This window comes from Lepidochelys kempii, chromosome 4 (assembly GCF_965140265.1).
Source record: "Lepidochelys kempii isolate rLepKem1 chromosome 4, rLepKem1.hap2, whole genome shotgun sequence".
Taxonomy (NCBI): Eukaryota; Metazoa; Chordata; order Testudines; family Cheloniidae; genus Lepidochelys; species Lepidochelys kempii.
Genome location: NC_133259.1, coordinates 25,184,441 through 25,205,372, shown reverse-complemented (window position 1 = coordinate 25,205,372; position 20,932 = coordinate 25,184,441). Strand labels below are relative to the sequence as shown.

Sequence of the window (20,932 nt, the reverse complement as noted above, 5' to 3'; positions counted from 1 at the left end):
GTAGTTGTGTTACCCTCTTAGAGAACTGGTCAGGATTGAGCATAAGATACTTTATATGTCTATGGATTATGAGACTATCCACATTTACATTACAAAGGGTAAAGAATATTGAAAAAAAAAAACCCTACATGCTTCAGGGCATGAGCCACCCTCTAACTGACATAGGGCCAAGAAGAAGCTTGCTCTGTGAGCAGATTATTCCATATTTATCCACTGCAAAGTCTCTTGCACCACGTTCGAAATCACCTGGCCACAGTCAGAGTTAAGATACTGGACTGAACTAATCCAGTGTGGAAAATCCTATATTCCTGTGCCCCTATGCACTTCAATTTAGCCATAAGGCAGGATCCAAAAAGGGAAAATTATTTATCAGTAATTAACTATTCCATTTGTCGTAGTTTTCCCTCCATTCTAGAACAGTCTTTAAACTGAGTATTATAGCTCCACCTCTAAGGAAACAAGGGTCAAAAGTACCATTAATCAAGGGACAGTATATGGACCCGATCCAAAGCTCCTTTGGATTTAATTGATAACATCCTCTTGACTTCAATGACCATTGGATCAGGCCCCAAAGGAGCTAGCACACCTATTTCCATTAGCTGAGCTCCTGCATACCTGGAGTTATTTGGGGGAAACTCTATAGCCTGTCTTATGGAGGAGGTCAGACAAGATGATCACAGGTGCCTTCTGGCCTTAGAATCTATGAATATATATCAGCCATGATAGCCTGTTCTTTTGTGATCAGGATAAATGTAAAGATTTGTTTGTCGGGGAAGAGGGGGGTATATAAGGGCTGCTCTATGTGATACCTCTCAGCTGGTGGCTTTGTACAATTAATTTCAGTAAACACTGCCTATCAACTTTCAAGAACCAGAAGAGTAAACAGTGAAATTTTTCATTGGAAAATAGCTGTTTAAAACAGCTTCTACAGTGGGTGCCATTAAAATCTTGACATTTACCACTTTGTGGTATTTACCTTTATCACTTTATTTGTGGCATTCTCTATACTTTGATGGGAAATACCATGATAACTTTAACAACTCTGCACAGTGAATGTCAACATTTTAATGTATTCTATAGTGGGAGAGATGTAGCTGTCAGCTGTGGGGGTGTGTGGCTCTGTTGTCTGAAACAGAAATGGCCACTCTGAAGATATTATTCACATGAAACAATTTTAAAGTAGCAGCCAGGGACCCGCTTGGAAGTGTCACTCCATTGTTAACTCACTCTGCTGTGCCTAGATACTGCCAGCATAGGATACATGACACAAAAGCACTCATCTATCCCGGTAATGGTCTCAGCATAGGAAGTTCGATAGGTAGGTATGCCAGAATGCAGCACCTCGGTACCCCAGGCGTTAAGGTTGGAACATTTCTCATATCTGATTATAAGGTGCCTAGCTGTACCTCTTACGAGTCTTTTTCTTTGTTTTGCTGAAACTCAAACTCTTAATTTATGTGAACATTTCCGCTTTGTTTTTAACGTCAATGTCAACATTTTTAACTTGTTTTTTAAGAACAGCTCCTAGTGACACCATAAGGAATCTGCACTGACACTGTGTTTAAAAATACCTCATTGCAAAAGCTTGATACATAAAATCAGCTCACTTTTTAAAGTAAACAGCTGTCACAGGGATTCTTTGCACAAGTGCATGGTGAGGTAGGGGCAACAATGTAAGAAGCTTCTTTGTGCAGCCCACGTAAGTCCCTGCACTCTGGGAATTGAAGCTAGCTCTTTTTCCCTACTCCCTTTGGGGTGCCCAGTGCCCCCAACACAGGGTGGCGAGGGAGGGGAGGAGTCAGGGCTGTGCTTCTGCCTGCCATAGGCACCAGCCACAAAAAGGTGTAGCAGTGGACGTGCAGCTGAGCACACCCAGGAACGTTCTGCTATCTCCCGACGCTTTCCCTCTGGGCAGTGCAGCTCAGCACTGCCCCCTTGCTACAGGTTGGGCCTACTCAGCACAATCACGTTCTTACTTTTGGGGGGCCAAATGCTGGCCTACCATTCTGCAGGGATACATGGTGCAGAAAATCCCTCTGTCTCATGTCATCCAGCTCTACGCAACTCCAACCAGTCATGATCAATTCAGGGCTAGTGCAGGGGGTGCACGGTCTGTCTAGGGGATGGAACTGCAAAACCACTTGGGAGATGGAGTGGGGATGGAGGTCATGCAAATGGGCTCTCTGCTTCCTCCCTCAGAGCCTCCTCCTCTTTCTCTGTACAGGGTCTGTAGAGTTTACTACAGGCTTGGTGCAGTAACCTCAGTAGAGCTGGCACAGCAGAGAGAGGCTCAATAGTAAGATCTTTAAAACACCACCAACAAAAGCCAAACCCAAACCACTTACGAGCTGTTTGTGGTGGGGTGAGGAAAGGTGGTCTTTCTTCTCCTACTGCTCCCTGAGAAGGGACTCTTTGCCCTAATAAACCCTGTGCCTCTCTTAGCTGATAGTTCCAGATGTGAACCCCGTTTTGGATCCCTGCAGCTGTGAGTCAGCCTCCCATTCCAACACCCTCCATAGAGCAGTGGAAGTACAGAACAAGGCAACTTCCTCCCCCAATGACATAACAAAGCACCCTAGGAACAGAGCTACAGATTGCACTCCCTGTATAGGAGTCAGGACTGAGCAGCCATGGAGCCATCCTGAGTCTGCTTCTCCTCTCACTAACACAGGTGAGAATCAGGAGGAACTCCACTGAAGTCAATGGAGTTATATCAATGTAAAAGTGATCCCCCCCCCCTCCTCCTCCTCCTCAGGGGGGGAGGGATAGCTCAGTGGTTTGAGCATTGGCCTGCTAAGCCCAGGGTTGTCAGTTTAATCCTTGAGGGGGCCATTTGGGATCTGGGGCAAAAATTGGGGATTGGTCCTGCTTTGAGCAGGGGGTTGGACTAGATGACCTCCTGAGGTCCCTTCCAACCCTGATATTCTATGATTCTATGAGAATCCAGCTCTACTCAAAATTCCAGTAGTACTCCACAGGCATGGAGCATGGCCAAGCCATGAAGTTTTGGCAGGACTCTGTGCTGCAGAGTAAGCAGGGCTAGAAATTGGCTCTAAAAATTTAACCCTAAGAAGTAATTTGATTACTTTTAAATGTAGCTTCCTTTTCAATTATTTTTCACAGCAGGCATTCCTATCATTTCTGTCCTAAACATGAGCAATGCTGTTATGTTACTTGGCCTGGCCACAGTAACCCTGTGCAACTTGTATGCAGAATGCTGTGCTCAAGGCAGGGACCAAGTTTTTTCCCATGTGTTTGTATAACACCTAGCAAAGAGGCCCTGATACCGACAGGGGCCTCTGGGTGCTATAATATATGACAAATATAAAATGTAATATACAATAATAATAAAATAAATAATAAATAAATAATAATGATGATGATGCAAAAGTAATTAGTAATCATTTTCTGTGAGAATGTAACCAGAAATTTGCACTAGATTCCCTTTCCCAAGCATCTTAATGAATGTCATGATATGGCAAGTGTTCTCATGGACAGTGCTGCAAACACTTATGCAAATTGTGGGTGCATTTCCTTGGGAGCCTTGGATGCCCAGCATATCTGGAAATCAGGCCATTTTTAAAGTGCCTAAATATGAATGAAGTTGCTTAACTTTTGATACCCAAGTTGGAAAGTTTTGGGCTTTGACTCACTGTGCCTCAATTTCCCCATCCATAAAATGGGAATAATTATGATTCTCCACTCTTGCAAAGATCTTTTTAGATCTAGAGCTTAAAAGCACTGTAAGCATTAGTAGTATTATGGTGATAATAGTATACATAATTCCGTTAAAATGAGTGGACTGTGAAGACAATCTTTCTATGAATTTTCTGCTTCATAATACTGTCTTTTTATATTTGATAAAGTAAAATGGTGCATAAGCAAAAGGTGTGAGAAACATTAGAAGTGAAATGCACATTGTGATTCAGTCTTGTAAGGCCAACACATTAAGGAACAACACATATTAAGGAAAGAAAATAGCAAGCCTTATAAAAATCCAATGTAATTAAGATGTCTATTTTAATTTTACATAGATTGAGCTGCAGACACTCACGGGCATTAATTCACTCACATTTCTCTTCGATCGTCTCTGAAACTAGTCAAACTTGGATTATGTACCACTGCAAAGAGAGACAGAGAAATTCTCTAAGTGAAATTACTTGACTCACATTTGTTTTTAAATAAATTACAGTTTATTTTTTACTGTGAAGTGCTTAGTTCTAATTCTTCATGCACGCACACAATACTGTAATGCAATCGTTTTCAACCTTCTTCTCCCAGTGAACCCCAAATTACATGCAGCATCCAGTCAGGACTAACCTTTGGGCATACCACTGGGACAAAGGAACATAACCCTATGTGGCCATAACCCACCATGTTTCAAATCACTGTGAGAATAAATATCAAAAATAACTGCATGCTGTAGTGAATATTTATTGTCATGGTATCTGTAAAATACATCAAGTGCCAGTTGTCACCGACAATTGGTATATAAAGGCATGGAGTTTGGATGGGGAATCAATAACATGCAATGGAAAAAGTTTGGGGGTGGGAGGTGCTCACCTCCGAAAGGAACTTGGGGCTGGAAGTTAACTGGGAGCTGGGGAGGGATCTGTCACCTGTAAAGCAAACTGGGATTTTAAGGGCACCACCACTAGCAGGAGGTACAGCTTGTTCTCATTGCTTGTCCTGTCTCCCAGCACACATCACACCACACTGGCTACATGGGAAAGCTCTGAGGAAAGACACTGCTTGGCTTAGCTAATTTCCCCAACCCTTTCTTAGGCATACAAAGACAAGAGACTGCAAACGTTTCACTTATAATCTCATGCAGTTTTAAAATGAGATGCCAACAAATAATTGGAAGTGGTTGGGAGAAGACAGCTGGGGTGAGTAGACCTGATCCCAGGATGGGGTCTCGATCTTCATATGCTCTGGAAGTCACATTACTCACACCAGTGCTGGTCTCTGTCCCTCTGCAGACCCGCCCAAACCAAAAGGCAGGAGTTCCCCCTCTCTGCCACAAAGAAATGTTAGATGCTTGAGAGAGGAGTAAGGGAGAGACCAGGGATTGGAAGTATGGAGAATGTTATGGAATGGAATTTCCTTCAATGTGGACAGATACATACAGCTCAGACAGAGAAATGGGAAGTGCCCAAAGGTTCAAATGCCTGCCTCTTCTGGCGGGGGGGACACCTGTGTCTTGTTAGATTTGATGGTACAGATGGAGATTTATTGGTATTTAACCCAAATGACAAAAAAGTGTATTAATCTCATCCAGAGGTGAAAGTAAACTGGTACGCCCTGGTACAGTGTACCGCCAAGAGCCAGTGCGCCGTACCAGGGTGGATCGGCTTCCCCAGGCACAATTTAAAGGGCCTGCGGCTCCCAGCAGCGGCTGGAGCCCCCGGCCCTTTAAATTGCCGCCAGAGCCCCGGGGCTGGAGCCCTGGGGTAGCAGCAGCGGGGCTGGGGCGGTGATTTAAAGGGCCCGGGGCGGTAGCGGCAGCCGAGCCCTGGGCCCTTTAAATCGTCCCCACTTCCCCAGGGCTCCAGCAGGCTCCGGGGACGATTTAAAGGGCCCAGGGCCCTTTAAACCGCTGCCAGAGGCCCTGGCTGCCGCTGTTACCCCAGGGAGGGGGAAGGAGGCACTTGCTGGTACAGGGTGGGCCAGGGCTGGCTCTGACCTTCCCCAGCCCTGCCCCTTCTGCCCGAGGCCCCGCCACTTCCGGGGGCCAGAGCCGGCCCCAGCCCAGCCCCGTATCGGTAAGTCCCTAGACTTACTTTCACCCCGATCTCACCTTAATTTTAAAATACTAGGTGCAACAGCATTAAAAATATTGCAACGAGAGATGCAGAAAGATAGGTGGGACGTATATTACGCATGTCAGTGAGCATCATGCCAATACAGAATAACAGATGGACGAATTTGGAGGCATAGGAATTTCCTAGAATTTTATTTCTTTTGTCATTACACTTAATAATAAACCAGAGTGTAATTACAGGTACTGCACTGTGATGACTGTGATTACAAGATACTTACACTGGGGTTATACTCTATTATACCATAATTAGCACTAATTCATATAATTGGAAGTTTAACTATATAATTTAACTACTTCTTACCACTACCCCCTTGGTTTCATATTTAAATACTCACCAATATAATTACTCTCAAGCTGTACTTTGATACATGCACCTTGTACACTGTCCTGTAACTAAAAGGTCAACTACCTAGGTTACAATTTATATTCTAATTTCCACGTAACTATAGTATAATTACAGCCCCTGTATTATAAAGCCTCATTGTATTTTTAACCCTTATGATGCATGCATACCCTGAGATCATTACTATGCACCTAGTCTTCTCTAAGACCCTACCCATTAATTTGTCATGGCACCATACCACAGCAACATAACAGCCCCATAAGTTTCCTGCATGAATTCATGCATGGCTCCTCTCCCCTCCCCTCCTCTGCACACTCTTGTAGTGACTCCCAACCAGGCCAACAACAGTCTGAACCTTCAGCACAGCCACACAGATCTCTACCCAGTATGTTATGTTGTTGCTTTTTGCTCCCCTCCCTCCCTAGATGCTGACATTTAGAGTGGCTTTACCCGGAATGACAAATCCACCTTAACAATTATTGGAGGGCAACAGCAATTTTCAATGCATGTTCTCTGCAAAGAACTTTTGTTGCTGATCTGCCCTTTGTGCCGGAGAGTCTATTTATGTTCTAAAATGAACATATATTAACTCTCTCCCTCTGTCTCTAGCTTCATATATGTGCCTGGAGCAGAGTGACCAAAACCTGAATATCTGAAGCAGCAACATAGAGCACCTGAGAGTGTGGGACTTTCTTTTTTTTTTACTCAGTTTAATTTTTCAGCTAGCTTAGGGAGATCAGGGCAACAGTGAAACATAATGCAAGAACTTGGCATGGGAGGGGGTGTAAGACGATTCTAGTGGGTGTTTGTAGCTGAGAGGAGACGGGGAAGGAGACTGGGCAGATATCTGTTTCAGACCTTCCCCTGCTTGAGACAATGTAACAGGGGTCTCTTAGTTTTCCAAAAAAAAAAAGCCTTCTTGTCTTCTATCAATTTCTTTTTAATTATTATTCATGAAATGAGGCTGTAATGGCTTGACAGTGTCCCTTTAAGTCCCACTGAGATACTGGGTCTCATAGCTGACTGCACCCCTGTGGTTTGCATTACTTTTTTATGTGTTCCTGTTTTTTTCTGGAGCGCTAAAAGGCTTAATTACATTTTACTGGTTTATTCTGCTTGCTCGTGCATATCTTCATTAATCAGGCACACAATATTTTCTTCTCCAAAATGAGAACATGTAATTTTGAACGTATTTTTGGGGACTGGGGGGTCGTTGTAGGTACTGGCAAGGGGGGAATGCACTGTTTGCTGAAAAATTATCAAGTGTTTATGTAAAGTGTACAAGTCATAGACAAAAATGAATAAATTGGGTCTAACTAAACTCGAATGCAGCATATTAGGATCCCAATGGATTGAATGTTTGGTTGTGCTGGCAGAATGGAAGGGTCTTATTTCTAAGTATCTTCTAAACCTTCTATTTACTTTTACACTTGGAGAATGCCACTGTTTACTGTGGTGTCTGTGTAAACCATTGGACAAAAGTGTCCATTTTGGGCCAGATTCAGTTGCCCTATAAGCCCCTGGCATCAGCATACTAGCGTAAGACTGCCCCTTCCCTTTCTCTCTCCCTCCCTCAGTGACTAGCACTGGTACAGGGGTCTCTGCTCATACTGCATAGGCAGCTACCCTCTGATCCTTTGCTGCAAGGGGCATTCTGGGGCAGAGAGAAGGCAGGCCAGAAGCAGGCCAGAGAAGATTAAGGATGCAAGGCAGCATGGCCAGGATGTTTCTTCTGATCTATTAATCTTCCACTGCTGTAAGCCTGCGAAGGGCTGTAGCAGTCAGCAGCACAGTTTAGGGAAGTCCTCTGGCTGCCCTATCTTGCACCAGGGGATGATTTGGCCACCACAGGCCCTAAATAAGGGAGGCCCAAACCACTGCCTCTCGGTCCCAGGTCTGGCCATAGTGATGGCACAGCCATCAGTCTCCCCCTTGGCTTTTAGTACAGCATGCTTTTAACCACTGCTTCATGTAGTTCATTGCTGAAAGGATAGGATCAATGCTCACCTCAGCTTTGCAGATGGAGAAGAGAAACTGCCCCTCTTGAGTGAAATTGTACATGGAGGTTAGCAGCAGCTCCACTGTAGGCTTCCACTCCCACAGAGGCCTCTCTGCCATAAACCCAGGAATTGTATCTTTGTTGCTGGGGTGAGATGGAGCTGCAGGGAAGCAGCCATTTGGCCTCCCGCCACTTCTCCCAAGTGTAGTATTTGCCCATTTAATTGCCTTTTACCAACGTCTAAGGTGTGGTGGATATATATTCTTGGGAGACAACTGAAGGCAGCCAGCTTCTGAGCTGTAAATGGTGAGAGACCAGGGGAGTATTTCAGAAGGACATAGGATCTGCAGAGATGGAGTTCTGTGGCATCTCCAGGTTATACTCCCTGACACCTCTGCAAGGTTAGAGGCACCTACTGCCTGTTGAAAGGTTGCAGTGAAAACCTAGAGCCAGATGCTGCCAGTAGTAAATTTCAATGGGACTACTCAGAGAGTAAGGGGCTACTCCATGTAAGTGAGGCTGACGGAATTTGGCCCTTTGTGTAGAATACCTTGCTGAGTTTTAACTGTCCCACCCCTGGCTTTTTTTTGTCGGAGGGTAGGACATTCTCTCTGCTTGTTTGTAACCATGTGCACTGTGTTTCATTCAGTTGAAAATGACTTCTACACCCTATTGTATGAATAAATGTTATATTTTAAAGAGACACCACTAATGACTACATATTTCCATCTGAAAATTTTCTACCTACTATTGTTACGAGTAACCTGTAAGGCTACTATCACAGAAAAGAGATCAGGGATTCACACACACACACACCTTTTCCAGACTTTTCTTCTCTGTATTAAACTGTAATTTGTGTACAGCTAGTTTTACAGTTTTGTTGAATAGTGCTCTGGAAAATAGCACTTAACTGGAACAGCTGCAGGAGAGCTGAAATTGAAACTGAGGGCTTGTCTACATGCTGAGTTACTGCGCAGCAAACCAGGGTCTGAATCTACAGTACAACAGCTTGCTGCACAGCAATGTGCCATGTAGACACTTCTACAGAGCAGTGTAAGTCTTGGCTGAAGTAGTATTAAAATAAGCTGCACTTCAGGGCTTTCAGTCCTCTGTAGTAGTGTCCACATGGGATTGTCTGATGTGGCAAGCTGGTGAGCTGTAGATACACACACTGGCTTGATGCACAGTAATTTGCTGTGTAGACATGGCTTGAAAGTGAACAGAGAGTAGTGTGCTGTGCACACAAAGTGAAATGGGACAGTGGCAGAGGGTGTCTCAACCTGTTGAGGGTATTGCTTTCAGTCCTGTCCCAAGGACCCTTCAAAATATAAGCCCTTAATCTTCACTAAAGGATTTTTTAAACAAGCAAACAAACAAAATGCCTTACTACTTAAAAAAATAACTAAAACAAATGGAACTTTTTATATTAGTCAGTTAAAAAGAATCAAGCTGATAAGTTATTTTACATCTCAAATATTATGTTTCTACGGCATGACTCAACAAGCAAAGCGAACATGCTCATCGAAAAAATGACTCACTACAGATTTAAAAAACAAATATTTCTTCATGAACTAACTGAAAAAGGAAATATTGTGGCCATTTTTCTGTTTTTTTTGTTTTCGCTTTTTTTTCTGTATCCACTCCCCCCCCCATTTTTTTAACCTTTGCTGTGATGAAGCGTCGAAGATTTGTGTCCTCTCTTTAGCCCTGTTACGTCAGAATGAAGTCTGGATTTTCGGAAGCAAAGATTTCCTGCATTGCCTATGAGCTAAGACCCCAACACAGAAAACACTTAAACACTTGTGTAATTATACCAGTGTGAATAGTTCTGTTCAACTCAAAGGCACTAGTCACTTGTGTGAAGTTATAGCCATACTTGTTTGTAGGATCAAGACCCAAGTCTAGTGGAAGGCATTCTTGACCCGCTGCCACAAATGGGTTCAACACCCAGTTTTACAATGACTCAAAGATATGCTGCAGTTCCACTCACCCAAGTCATCATGCAGTTCTTTCTGTCTGCTCTTTATCAGAATGGATCTTAGCTCTAAATCAGTTGTCACTGAGTATAGGGTAGGGCGATTTTAATGGCAGTATAGCCAAAGCAATTAGACTCAACAGATAGTTGTCCTAGTTGGCTTGAGAAGAGTTGCCTTTAGCTCTAACACATCGTAACTTCAACAAATAAATAATTCAAACATAAAAGGGAAAAGAAATAATAAGGAAAATTATACACATTGCCTTCTAGAGAACCTCAGATTCAAATTCACTGCATGGGGTCAATTAGGAAAGAAAAGTAACTTTCTCTTCTGACACTTTGTTTCTTAAAAGATTTATGACAAATCAAAGGAGTTGCAAGAGGGTTTTTTTTTCATTTATAATTTAAAGCTAAACTCCATCATATGCTTAAGTTACAGAGGCCAGTTTCCCCTACAAGAGGGCAACAGTGCAACCAAAGCACTCCAACAATTCAGTTTTCAATTAAATCTCCATTATATTGTACTTTATTGAGAAAGTAAAGGAAAAGAAGAAAAATGAAAAGATCAGAGCAAAGAATAGGAAAGGAGGAGGCAAAGAAAGAAGAAAGATGAGAGGAGAAAGGAGAGTACTACCTTCCTGTTAGTCACTTTTCCTGCTCACCTTCGGGCCTGAGTCATGATTCTTGAATTTTTGGGACTGGCAGAGGCAACAGCAGATGTAACTGACTACCCGAGGCAGAGGAAAATTGGGCCCTTATTGGGCCCAGGTAAGTGATACTTGTTTTCCACTACTACTGAATACCAAAGGCCTCATCTCCTTTACACAAAGATCCCTCACACAACTCTGGCAGTATAGAGGGGCCTTAATGTAAAGGAGAATCAAATCTAACATCAGTGCAAATTACTTTTTGCTCCTTAGCCCCATTTTCTGACCAGCCTACAGCTGCCATGACATTGGCTTACATCACTCTTTATGTCCCTGTTGACCCAGAGACTTCTGGGATATTTGCACCCACTGAAATTAGATCTGAATTTGCATGTAGGGGCCAACTTAATCTTTGATGTAACTCCACTTTTGTCAGTGGAGTTACACCAGCGATGAATTTAGTTCATTTTCTTCCAATTTTTATTTCCTGTATAAAGGAGAATGTATCATTAGGTACAAAATCCCATTTGCTCAAACTCCTTGATCTGTGTTCTGTATGCCTGAGTTGTTGTTGTTATTTCACACATGCTCTGATACTTTTGGATTATCACTTAATTAACTGGATATAAATAGAGAGAACAATTGGTGTAAGTCCCACTGGAGAAAACACTTGACTCTATGATGGATCCCAAAAGAAACCCTGGAAATGGCTCAGAAAAGAGACAGCCACCTGCTTTGGATCTGACATGAGTAGATGGACGGAGGCTTTTAGTCTCTTTCAGGAAGCTACCCTACATGGCAGGATATTAAAAACAGCAGCTGTGGTGTCAATGTGGTTCTTTGGAGTACTTTCAAACCTTATTCCCACTCCTCGGAACTGGGCCATTGCAGAAACTAGGGATTAATTTGAACTTCAAGTAGGTGTTCTGCTTTTTCTTTCTCCTTTATAATTATCCCAATAATAAGATATTATTTTCAGGTATGGTATGGTAAAGTGTAGGGTACAGATATTCTACATGCTTCTACTAGAATGACTTTCAAATGTGTTGTATTCTGATCATGAAACAAAGAGGATACTTACTTATATTCTGGTATTTGTTTTTCTCCATTTAAAAGGATAAACACATTTAGGCCTTTCACTGTTGCCTTGCACCTTGTGTAGTCATTTAAATAACAAGTGTAAAGGGGTGTAAATCCCTCCTCTTCTAATTGTACAACCACTTTGCACTGGTGTACATGTCTAAACAAGATGTAGCTGTAATCTCGTAATCCCTCGGTAAGTGTGTGTTACAGATTCCCCCTCTGCTCCTATTCACGGAGAATGCGTCTGTCACAGCCTAGCCAGAGTTCTTTAGTTTGAGATATAGCAGTTCATCATGAAGTTACTTCTCGAGGTTCCCAGTTCAATTCCCAGTGTGTTAGCAAAGAAGGCGGCTGTCACACAGGACAATGGAGACTCAGGCCTTCTGTGCAGTGCTATGTACACTGAAGCTAAAGGGAGTTGCCGGATGCTCAGTCCTTTGTAGGATCAAGCACCTCATCTACTAATCATGCTTCATTGAATTATCTCAAGAGAAGTGGTGCAGAAGCATATCAATTGCTTCCATCTCTATGTGCACCCCAGCAGAAATTGTGGGTAAGGCAGCACTTAAGTGGCACTCAAATGAAATTTCCTGATGTTCAGCTTCTGGAAGGATTTTGTTCTAGGAACAATCTTACAGCATAGTAGGGTTGTGAGAAATGCTACCAGTGGAACCCAAAACTAATGATTCATGCATCGTTACATACTCAAAATCCAGATGTGTGAGGCTCAAAAGAGTTGCATGTCTCTCAAATCAGGCAAATTTCAGACTGTCATTTTGCTTTGAAAACCATGCAATGCTTCTATTTCAGTGCCAAACCAGGTGAAACTCATGGTATTAAATCAAATTTGGGGCTCATGCAGAGGCAATACTCAACCAACACTCAGGGAGTATGAACCCTGACAACTCAAAACTAGTGAGAATATTTGCACAAGACCCTATTAAGTGAGCCCGTCAGGTTTCAGGAAGATTTACAGAAAGATGAGAGGAGCAGCCTCATCCCCCTGCACACAGAACTCCTCCTCCCCAATAAGCCCACTCTTCCTACACCTGGACCACCCTGATGAGCCACCCGCACCCACGTACCCACCCCACTGAGCCCCAACCAGTTGCATCTGGATCCCCACCCCACTGAATCCCACTACCCCAGCATCTGGACCCCCCACTGATCTCCCCACACCTAGACCCCCCTGCTGAGCTCAATCACCCTCAACACCCAGACCAACCCCTGTTGAGCACCAACCACCTTCACCTGGACCCCCTGCCGAGTGCCATTACCATTGCACCCAGAACCCCACAACAAGATCCTGTGCATCCAGATCTCCTCTACGCCTGGATCCCCCACTGAGCTGCCTGCACCCAGATTGCTCCACACAAAACCCTCTCACTCCACACCTGGATTCCCCCACACTAAGCTCCTCCACCTTTGGATACTGCCTTGTTGAGCCTGCCTCCCACACCTGGTGCGCCTGGCATGGAGGGGCAGGGCTTTGGAGTGTTTCTGGGGCAGGCCCGGTCCTTGCACTGTGTCAGGGTTGGGTGCAGCCTCACCGCAGAGTCCATGTCCCGGGGGTGGGGAGAGCTGCACAGTGATCTCCCACCTCGGTGCAGCCAGTGGCCTGTACTCTCCAGTAACAGGCTGGAGCCTCCACATTTATTTGACAAACAACATTTGCAGAATTTTAAAATATTGTGCCCAGAATTTTAATTTTTTCTGGCACAGAACTTTTAATTTGGGTGCAGGATGCCCTCAGGAATAATAGGAGTAATCAGCTATTTTCTTGAATACCTGCACCTCTTCACCTATCTTCCATTTCTAAACTTCTTAACATCACACTAGTAATAATAGCTGTTGAAAGTATAACGTGCCTGCCTGTGAAATTCAGGGCTGAACAGACATCTATCTAGCTACGTGTGCATGCAAATTCCCAGTCTTGTGCTCCCACATAATGTGGGCACACAGTTGCATTCATGCAAATGTGTGCAATTTAATTGTCAAAGTCTGGCCCTTAGTTCATTAGGAGTGAGGGATGCAATACCCACAAATGTACCAACAATAGAGAAGAGGGTGACAGAATGAAATTGGAGAAAGGGGGCAGGTACTGCTCTTTCTAAGCTTTTGTCTTTAAGAATCATCCTATAATAGTTTTTCTCCTACTGTATTAAAAAGCTGGCAGTCAAAGCAGATCTAGATTGCAACCCTTACGTTTGCTACATTTCAGTGGGATAGTAATTTACTTTCCACAGTGCCTAAAAACAGCCTAAACCAATGAGTGTCCTGACAGAATTTGAAAGATAGTGGATCATTCTGTGCAAAAATAAGGAGTTCTAAATTTTTTGCACTCGCTTTATCTCAAGTTGCTAGGTTAGCGCTAATAAGGGGGTTTGAAACATTCCACAAAGTACAGCATATAAATCAGAAACAATTCTTTGCTCATTATTTTTAAATTATTTTAAATGAGCAATCAAATTAGCCAGTAGAGAAAACAAAACTGTTTTGCTCTTGCATCCATTAACTTCTCCCCACAATCTGCTGGTTCACATATAAAATACCGGGGCATACACAAACAGGCAAAACACAAAGGTAGAGGTGTGGAAGTGCCGTCTGTCATTTCCTTCTTGACACCTAGCCTGCGCCTGGCATATCCGAGAAGTAACTATAACCACGAGGTTGGTTTTCTTCCTTCGCCAGCTGGGGAGAGAAGGTGCAAAGGAGAAGAAGGAGACAGAAGAGGCTGGTTCTCATCTCCCCAGCAACAAACCTGTCACTTCTTTAATGTTCCTCTTCAGTCTGCCGGGACTGAGAGGAACCAGTCCATCCCCAACAGGGCCCTACTCATCCTTCCTGCTCCACTAAGCTGGCAACATGTTTTGCTTTTGCAAAGCTAAAAATTAAAATCGCAGCAAACTCTGTTTTAACTAAACTGAATTAAATGTGAGTGTCTCAGACTCGCTTCTCATTATTGGAGCACTTAACCATCGTCACCTCAGATAAGAAAGCGTAGACAGCAAGGCTTTTTCTTCTCCCTTTGTGGGTTTGATCTTATTACAGAAAACAAGTTTGCCAAGCATGAATTATTGCTACAATTCTTAATGCTTCTCTAGGAGAAGAAAGTGAGCTTCAGATATGAGTAAATATGCGGAGCTATAATGAGAATGCCTCTCCTCAATACACTTTACTCTCCCAACTTTCAGCCATGAGAATTATTTCCAAAGATAAGCAGCAGAGAGAGGATCAATTAATCTGCTGAGTGAATGTTAGAATCCATTCTCAGTGCTGTTGATAGCCACAGACCCCCTCCCTGCGCTTGGTAATTACCCCAATATTTCCTGCACGCTTGTTTAAACGGCTTACACTTGGGCTTCCTGTGAAGAAGAGCTCTCCCTCCGCTGATCTGAGGCATAAGAGAAAGGCAGCTTGCCTTATCTCTCTGCCTCATTCCATCTGCAGCCAGTGGGGGGTCCGACTAATCATTGTCATTGGGACAGCGGAGGAGCAGGCTGGGGGACGCAGATAGATGTGACACCAAAGGGGACGGGGACTTTCCTACAGTGAGCTTGCCACAGAAAACTCCTGCTCTCCCAATTTCAAAGGCAAAACAGGAGCCCCTTTAAACCAGAGGCCTGTCTCTTAATTATACAAATGCAGCAATCAAAGTTATTATATGTCTTTACAAAGGCTGGGCCTTGAATTGAATGGTGCGTTGCTACCTTTGAGAGAAAGTGTTCAATTCTCATGGAGAGCAAAGTGACAGCGAGAAAAAGAGAAAGGCAGAGATGGTATTTAACAAGCAGACTGCTTTATATGGAAATGTAATGAATACAGTTGATAAAAAAAAAGAGAGAGACAAAAGTTGTGAAGTTTCAAGCTGAGAACTAACTTCAAAGTATATTCAAATGTCACATTGATTTTTCTTCAAATCTCTGAGTAGTAAGTTTTTCAAAAGAGGAATATGATCCCCTATTTTATCCACTAATGTATTATCTACAAACCAGGGTGAAAAAGCACAGTGTTTTCTTTTCACATGAAATAATCCCTATATTGGAAGTCTTCCTCTCCCTTTTTTTTAAACCAAAGATTTTAAACCTTTGAAAATGGTGACGTCTTCACCACATTTGTATATTATAACTTAAAGTCCTAAGAATTTAGGGTCTTATACTCTGATCTACATTTAGATAAATGAGGGTGAGCCATGCTACTGTGTGACATCATTATCATATTATTCTTATTATTCTCATACTTTCCGAGGAGTCTCTAAATAAGGTATCACTATGTTAATGTCAATAGAGTTATACCACTGCAAAACCAACAGGAGATGGAAATCAGGGCCAAGTGGAGTTACACTCATGTACCATTGCTATGGAGGAAAATAAGCCCTAGTTTCTCCTACTAGTCTGAAGATTCAGACATCACAGTATAAACCAGTTGCAAAAATTGTCTGTTGCTGCTATTTCTGGTCTGGAAAGATGAGAATACATTTTCTCTTTCACCCCTTTCAGCTCAGTGCGGTGTGAACTTCCAAGCCCAACTGGGGCCATTTAAATGCTATTATTGAACCTAGGCAATTTTTTTCTCACTGGCCTCTCGTTTTATTATTTAAAAACAACAAGCAGATGATACAAAATAAATTAAATAATAAAATAATGCAATGGAAATATTTTAACTGCAACTTAAATTTTGTATTCACATAGGGTTAGGTTCCTACCCCTTCTCCCCCCGCCCCACATTTAATTCTCATGTAGTACAGGGAACAATACTCACAGTTTGTGTACAGGACTTTACGGGATGAAATTGGATGGAGGTCCAGATTCTGTTCCCCACTACAGCAGCTTTACTTTTGGGCAGTGAAAAAGTATCAGGAAAAGGTTAATTCTTCTTGTGTAGGAGAATCTTAGGATTGTATAGGGCATAGTAGCTGTTCCTATTTCCCTCCTTTCTGGCACAGGAAGGCTGTGACTAGCTAACAGCCCGATCTAGGGAGTTGCTTCATCTGGAAGATTTCCAGATGCTCCCTTTGGGCGGCAGGGTGTAAGATAGAGCAGCCTGATAGTTGCTGTATCTAATGGCAAGGATCAGTCAGCTACCATGGAGCAAGGTGCTGCTCAGCTTGAGTAAAGATATCAGAATCTGGTCCTAATTGAGTAAAAATTAAAAAAAAAAAAAGATTCCTGGGCTGAGGAACCTACACAAATATTTAATACTAAATGTTACTTCTAAAATCTTCTAAAGGAAGAATTTCTCATGAAAACAGTACAGCCCTGATTCAAAGCCCTCTGAAGTCAATGGGAGTCTTTCTAAAGACTTCAGTGAGCTCTGGATGAGGCCAAAGAAACCCTGCAGTGATGCAAGCAGGAACCGACACAATACAATGAATAAAAAAATAAGCTCTATCTTGTTTACTCCAGAGAAAGCCTGTGTTATAATTTTGCGAGTACAATGATGACAAATATGCTCTCTGCTAAAGAGTCGGGCTTTCTTTACAAATCCTGTCGCATCCTCAGCAAATGTCCTTGCACATTAGATAAATGGAAAGAACAAAAACTGACTTACAGCCTTCCCCAGTTTACTAAATAGTACAATGCCCAGAAGCTCCAAAATAAAAGCAGATACTTCGTGTGCACATTGTAATTCTTTGATGTATAGGATTTCTTTTGTGGATGAATGAATATTTCTTTTAGAGCTGTCTGTTTCTCCACTTTCATGTGCACAGCTCCCAGCAGTTGTCACCCAATGCACTTTTCCCTTCCTATCGCAGCTTTCACTGTCTCAGCTCACATTCTGCTTTTATCCCTAGCCCACACATCCCTCATCAGTGAGACGTTTTTCTCAACAGGTGCATCAAGCCCTAGGAATTCCACCTAAGCTTCACAGACAATTTGAGATGGGATCTAAACAAAAACAATGATCATTCTCCATCCCTATGAGAGAAAACTGAAGTCTCTTTTTCCCTCCTTGTTGGGTCAACATGGACTTTTCCAGAACACAGAAACATTGCTGCCCTGGCCTGGAGAGAATTAAATTTGTCACACACTAGCTACACAGTGCGGGTTTCTCTCTTTTTTTATTTTAATTTCATTGATAAGTTACCCTGGGAAAATCATCCAAACCAGAGCAAGAAACATCAGATTCACAAGGAATCCACTGAGTTTTCGAGTTCAATACTCACATCATTTTCATGGTACTGAAATATTGGACACACTGTGTTTTTTTAATTATTGGAAGACAAAAATCAAATGGTGACAACCATCTCCCAAATACACATGATCCCCAATTTCATGGTTGGGCTTCCATACCCAATAATCTTTACCACGTGATCTGCAAATATATGTAAGCACAAAAATGCTCTCTCAGAGTGAAATTTTGGCCCTACTGAAGGCAACGGGAGTTTTGTCACTCAATGGAATGGGGCCAGGATTTCACCCTCAGTTTTTTGCCACCAACCATTTTATGGACAGAAAAAGGGAAAGTCACTGAAAGTTAGGCAAAGCCAGGCTTGTGGTGGGTGAGGTTTGTAACCTGATTGAGAGATTTGCACCAGTCCTTGACTGTTACTTCCACTACAGACTTGGAAACTGTCCCTATTTCCTCCCTCAGTTCTGTCCTCTCCAAACCCCACAAAAGCTGCCAGACAGTCCCCTCACCACCACTCCTCCCACAAAGACCAATATCTTCTTCCTGCCCACCAGATCCATCCTGATGACCTGTTCCTTCCCATTTCCCAGAGTGTTTTCTTCCTCCCTCTCCATTAGACACTCACCTACAGTTCACACTCTGGTGCCATAAACCCCTGCCCAGCTCCCTCCCCACTAGTCAGCTCCTGTCTCCTCTGTGCCTCATCTCCTGACACTGTCCTGCTCTGTAGTCCTGAACTTCCTCTCCCAATGGACCCCTTATTCGTCCTCAGTAGGATATCCCATAGGCCATTTCCTTTCCAAAGGATTTCTAAAACCAAGATCTAAAAACAACTTTCCAAACAAGTTATTACCACCCCAATCAGATTTAGCTATATTGCTATTTTGTAGTCACATTTTTTTCCAGAGATCTCTCATAGCTTAGGGAGCCATTATTTACCCTTGCAGGAGCTGTGTTGATTTGGCTCTAATGTATTTATCTAAGTGTTGTCCTATACACAGATTCTCTGTAAATTTCCTTGGAGCTGAGATAAGGCTCATCAGGCTGTAATTCCTGAAATCGCTGTTCTCCTCAACACCCCCTCCCCCTTTTTAAATACCGGCACCAGGTTGGATTTTCCAATTTTTAGGGAACAGCTGCTATTTTTAATGATTTATATGCACTGTTTCACACTTTATTTCCTTCAGAACCCCCCCCCCACACACACACACCCCATGAATGCCATCTGGTCCAAATGATTTATTGAACTTGCATTTCATGAGTTGCTCCGTGACATTCCAAATTAAGACAAGGAAAATAAAGGCTGAATCTCAGAAAAATCTTCCTGACACATTTATTAGACTGTGGCCTAATCTGCTGATGGAAACCTCATTGTCAGAGACATTTATATCGAGACTGGACAAAGCACTGGTAAAATATACTGCAGGGGACAATTCTGAATTAGCAGAGGGATAGCCTAGATAAAAGGTTCTAAAGCTTTTCCATATTGCGGACCTTATCCTAAACTAGAGAACATTTTGGGGACTGTCCCTCCCCTCCTAAGTTACCAAACCACATTCTATACTTTGTTTGCCGCAACTAATGATCTAGTTCTTAGTTTTCTGAGGAACGTATTAAAACAACAAAATGAAAAATAAACTCACTCTAATGCAATAGGTATAGCTGGTTGTTTATAGTCCCCTATTTAGTATCTGACCTGTTTCCTCTCCCTGGGTGTAGAATAGATTTGGTTCATGGGTCTGCCACTGGCCTACTGTGTAACCTTGGACAGTCACTTCATAGCTATGTGCTTCAGTTTCCCCATCAGTAAAATGGGAATGATACTCACCTTCCTTTGAAAATTGCTCTGAAATCTAGAGATAAAAAGCACTTAAGAGCTTAATATTATTATTACCAAACATCCTCATTCCCTGCAGCCCAATTTCTTTAATCTGTTCAGTAAAGTTTGGTTCTGCCTTCATTTATGAATAGTCAGAAACTCCGATCAGGGTTGAAATCATGCCAAAGATGGACATGACATAGCTATCCAGCTTTCAGAGAGGTTCTTGGCTTTGCTTTTTCTTTTAAGATTGATTGGTCAGAAAAGCTCCTGCAAGCCCTATGGCCCATAGACAAAGCTTTTTAAAAATAGAGAGGCTCCTTAAAAAAGTAAACTAATTTTCAAAGTACTGAGGGCCCAACAGCTCCTTTTGAAGTCAGTGGGACCTGTTGAGTGTCCAGCACTTTTGAAAATCTTTGCTTCAAGTATCAGAAGGTATCACTCTTTGAAGACTGCCAGATCCTCCTTGATTGTGAATGAAGGAGTGACACAAAATGCCTGGAAGTGCTCCACAGACCACACATAATCCACGTTGGGTAATCACAAGCCCAGATGACCTAATAGATCTTGCCCTTCTAATCACCATTTGAAGTCCAATATCTTTCATAAAACTAAGGGAAGAAGGGTGTAAGCAAAACTGAAAAGTCCCTGAAATCTGCCTTAATATCCTCCCCACCACTAGTCTTCCTCCCACTGTCCACAAAAGTCACCCCTGCCTTCTTCTACTAAACCATTGGTTCTCCCATTTACTTTTGCTTTACCAGGGGCCCTGGATGGGACTGCCATCCATGACTTGTGCCCTTGGACGGAAGCTTCCAGTCAGCACTACTTACCTCCAGCTCCCCTGAAGCAGCCTGACTTCTCTCCACAAAGAGTATCTGGAGATGAAAACACTCCCAGCCTCTCTCTGCAGTTGCTGCTGTATTAAGCCCTGGAGCAGATATCACCCCATGAGGTTCACCTTGGTAGCTAGATAACCCACAGGGATTCCTTAGTAATCATACCAGATGATGACACCCAATAATTCCTAGCATGTGGTTGCTACCATGCTAAGCTCTATCTGCATGCAATCTCTTCTGCTGCTGCCCTGTTACTCTGTTGTCAGGCCAC

The 20,932-nt window shown here is 42.9% G+C and overlaps 1 protein-coding gene across 11 annotated transcripts in view; it reads right to left on the bottom strand.

Annotated features, from left to right (window-relative positions):
* The window catches only part of LOC140910243 (alcohol dehydrogenase 1-like), a 356,071-nt gene that overhangs the window by 82,174 nt on the left and 252,965 nt on the right, over positions 1-20,932 (bottom strand). For 4 of the 11 annotated variants that reach the window (XR_012158490.1, XR_012158491.1, XM_073340732.1 and 1 more), the window contains exons 1-2: positions 16,633-17,612; positions 4,055-4,121 (exon numbers count right to left, since the gene is read on the bottom strand). Coding sequence is in view for 6 of the 11 variants with exons in the window: in XM_073340732.1 (XP_073196833.1) it covers positions 4,055-4,060 (6 nt within the window). In the remaining 5 variants the exon portion in view is untranslated. Of the gene's footprint in view, positions 1-4,054; positions 4,122-16,632; positions 17,613-20,932 lie in introns of those variants that run through there. The other 7 variants (XM_073340734.1, XM_073340733.1, XM_073340735.1 and 4 more) reach the window with 3 other exon arrangements.